Source organism: Bombina bombina, chromosome 2 (genome assembly GCF_027579735.1).
Source record: "Bombina bombina isolate aBomBom1 chromosome 2, aBomBom1.pri, whole genome shotgun sequence".
Lineage (NCBI taxonomy): Eukaryota > Metazoa > Chordata > Amphibia > Anura > Bombinatoridae > Bombina > Bombina bombina.
In genome coordinates, this window is record NC_069500.1 from 177,672,974 (window position 1) to 177,676,591 (window position 3,618).

General features: G+C 38.6%; 1 protein-coding gene across 2 annotated transcripts in view; it reads left to right on the forward strand.

Annotated features, from left to right (window-relative positions):
- Positions 1 to 3,618, forward strand: part of MTX3 (metaxin 3) — a 190,628-nt gene that overhangs the window by 146,996 nt on the left and 40,014 nt on the right. For both annotated transcript variants that reach the window (XM_053701359.1, XM_053701358.1), the window contains exon 7: positions 366 to 523. In XM_053701359.1, the coding sequence (XP_053557334.1) occupies positions 366 to 523 (158 nt within the window). The remainder of the gene's footprint in view (positions 1 to 365; positions 524 to 3,618) is intronic.

The following is a 3,618-nucleotide window of genomic DNA, read 5'->3' on the forward strand; positions in this document are numbered from 1 at the left end:
CTATTAAAGGGACATGAAACCTACAACTTTTCTTTCATTATTTAGATAGACAATACAATTTTAAAAAAGTTTCCAATTTACTTCTGTTATCAAATTTGCTTCGTTCTTATATTATTCTTTGTTGAAGAGATACCTAGGTATAGCATGCACATGTCTGAAGCACTACATGACAGGAAATAGTGCTGCCATCGTGCTCTTGCTAATGTATAATATTTTGGCAAAACTGCTGCCATATAGTGCTACAGATATGTGCACGCTCCTGAGCTCACTATTTTGTAACATAATGGGTTGTTCACAATCCTTAAGGAAAACGTATCAAATGATTTGTATTGTGTGTTTATTATTTTGTGTGTGTGTTTTTGTAGGCCTACATCCCTGGATGCTTATGTGTTTGGTTTCGTAGCCCCTCTATATAAAGTTCATCTTCCCAAAGTCCACTTGCAAGAACACCTGAAGCAGCTCTCTAACCTTTGCCAGTTTTGTGACAACATCATTGGAAGCTATTTCATGCAGAACAATGCAGGTATGTTACAGTGGGGTCATTCAATAGGACATTGTAGTCCCTTCAATAAAACAAGCTGTTTTTATAGGATCCATAATGTTTCATTAACTAAGCTTTATTTATCTCTTCTTCAGTACAAACTGTATTTTAGCCTCACTATTAATAAGCTGAGCAGGGTAGTTTAAGTTAATATTATAAGGAGTTGATCCATACAGTTAATTATATTTAAACAATTAAGAGGTGTTTAATGATTTTCATTAAAATTCAACACTATACTTTTATAATGTTTATTCACTAACTGTTTGTATTTAATTTCTCTTGTAAGATGTATCGAGTCCACGGATTCATCCATTACTTGTGGGATATTCTCCTTCCCAGACAGGAAGTGGCAAAGAGAGCACCCACAGCAGAGGCTGCCTATATAGCTCCCCCCTTAACTCCACCCCCAGTCATTCTCTTTGCCTACTCTAACTGCTAGGAAATGGTAATGAGTGTGGTGACAAAATGTTAGTTTTTTATTTTCTCAAGCAAAAGTTTGTTATTTTAAATGGTACCGGTGCGTACTATTTACTCTCTGGCAGAAAAGGGATGAAGATTTCTGCAAGGAGGATTATGATTTTAGCATTTTGTAACTAAGATCCACTGCTGTTCTCACAAGGGCTGAAGAGTACAGGAAAAACTTCGGTTGGGGGAACAGTTTGCATGCTAAGCTGCATATGAGGTATGTTCAGGCTATATTTCTTTCATGTAATTAGCAAGAGTCCATGAGCTAATGACGTATGGGATATACATTCCTACCAGGAGGGGCAAAGTTTCCCAAACCTCAAAATGCCTATAAATACCACCCCTCACCACACCCACAATTCAGTTTTACAAACTTTGCCTCCCGTGGAGGTGGTGAAGTAAGTTTGTGCTAGATTCTACGTTGATATGCGCTTCGCAGCAGGCTGGAGCCCGGTTTTCCTCTCAGAGTGCAGTGAATGTCAGAGGGATGTGAAGTGAGTATTGCCTATTTGAATTCAATGGTCTCCTTCTACGGGATCTATTTCATAGGTTCTCTGTTATCGGTCGTAGAGATTCATCTCTTACCTCCCTTTTCAGATCGACGATATACTCTTATATACCATTACCTCTACTGATTCTCGTTTCAGTACTGGTTTGGCTATCTACTATATGTAGATGAGTGTCCTGGGGTAAGTAAGTCTTATTTATTGTGACACTCTAAGCTATGGTTGGGCACTTTATGTATAAAGTTCTAAATATTTGTCTTTAAACTTATATTTGCCTTGATTCAGGATGATCAATATTCCTTATTTCAGACAAGCCAGTTTCATTATTTGGGATAATGCATTTGAATAATCAATTTTTTTCTTACCTTAAAAATTGCTTTCAAATTGACTTTTTTCCCTATGGGCTGTTAGGCTCGCGGGGGCTGAAAATGCTTCAATTTATTGCGTCATTCTTGGCGCTGACTTTTTTGGCGAAATTTTTTTTTTTGTCATTTCCGGCGTCATACTTAACGCCGGAAGTTGTTCGTGATTGCGTCTTTTTTTTTTTGACGTTTTGCGCCAAAAATGTCGGCGTTACCGGATGTGGCGTCATTCTTGGCGCCAAGAAATTTAAGGCGCCAATAATGTGGGCGTCTTTTTTGGCGCTAAAAAATGTGGGCGTCATTCTTGTCTCCACCTTTTTTTCACATTATTTCAGTCTCATTTTTCATTGCTTCTGGTTGCTAGAGGCTTGTTCATTGGCATTCTTTCCCATTCCTGAAACTGTCATTTAAGGAATTTGATAATTTTGCTTTATATGTTGTTTTTTCTATTACATATTGCAAGATGTCTCAGATTGACCCTGGATCAGAATCTACTTCTGGAAAGACGCTGCCTGATGCTGGTTCTACCAAAGTTAAGTGCATTTGTTGTAAACTTGTGGTAACTGTTCCTCCGGCTGTAGTTTGTGATGAATGTCATGATAAGCTTGCTAATGCAGATAGTATTTCCATTAGTAGTATAACCATTACCTGTTGCTGGTCCCCTCAACATCTAATACTCAGGATGTTCCTGTTAATATAAAAGAATTTGTTTCTAAATCTATTAGGAAGGCTATGTCTGTCATTCCTCCTTCCAGTAAACGTAAAAGGTCTTTTAAAACTTCTCATTTTTCAGATGAAATTTTAAATGACCGTCATCATTCTGATTTGTCTGTTTCTTATGAGGATTTCTCCAACATAGGTGTGTCCGGTCCACGGCGTCATCCTTACTTGTGGGATATTCTCTTCCCCAACGGAATATGGCAAAGAGCCCCAGCAAAGCTGGTCACATGATCCCTCCTAGGCTCCGCCTACCCCAGTCATTCTCTTTGCCGTTGTACAGGCAACATCTCCACGAGATGGCTTAGAGTTTTTTAGTGTTTTAACTGTAGTTTTTATTATTCAATCAAGAGTTTGTTATTTTAAATAGTGCTGGTATGTACTATTTACTCTGAAACAGAAAAGAGATGAAGATTTCTGTTTGTATGAGGAAAATGATTTTAGCAACGTTACTAAAATCCATGGCTGTTCCACACAGGACTGTTGAGAGGAAATTAACTTCAGTGGGTGGAACAGTGAGCAGTCTTTTGCTGCTTGAGGTATGACACATTCTAACAAGACGATGTAATGCTGGAAGCTGTCATTTTCCCTATGGGATCGGTAAGCCATTTTTATTCAGACAGTAAATAAGGGCTTCACAAGGGTTATTAAGACTGTAGACATTTTCTGGGCTAAATCGATCACTACTTTACACATATTTAGCCTTGAGGAATCATTTAATCTGGGTATTTTTTGTAAAATAATATCGGCAGGCACTGTTTTAGACACTTTATTCTATAGGGGCTTTCCCTACTCATAGTCAGAGCCTCATGTTCGCGCCGGTATGGCGCACTTTGTTTTGAGAACAGCATGGCATGCAGCTGCATGTGTGTGGAAGCTCTGATACATAGAAAAGTCTTTCTGAAGGCATCATTTGGTATCGTATTCCCTTTGGGCTTGGTTGGGTCTCAGCAAAGCAGATTCCAGGGACTGTAAAGGGGTTAAATATAAAAACGGCTCCGGTTCCGTTATTTTAAGGGTTAAAGCT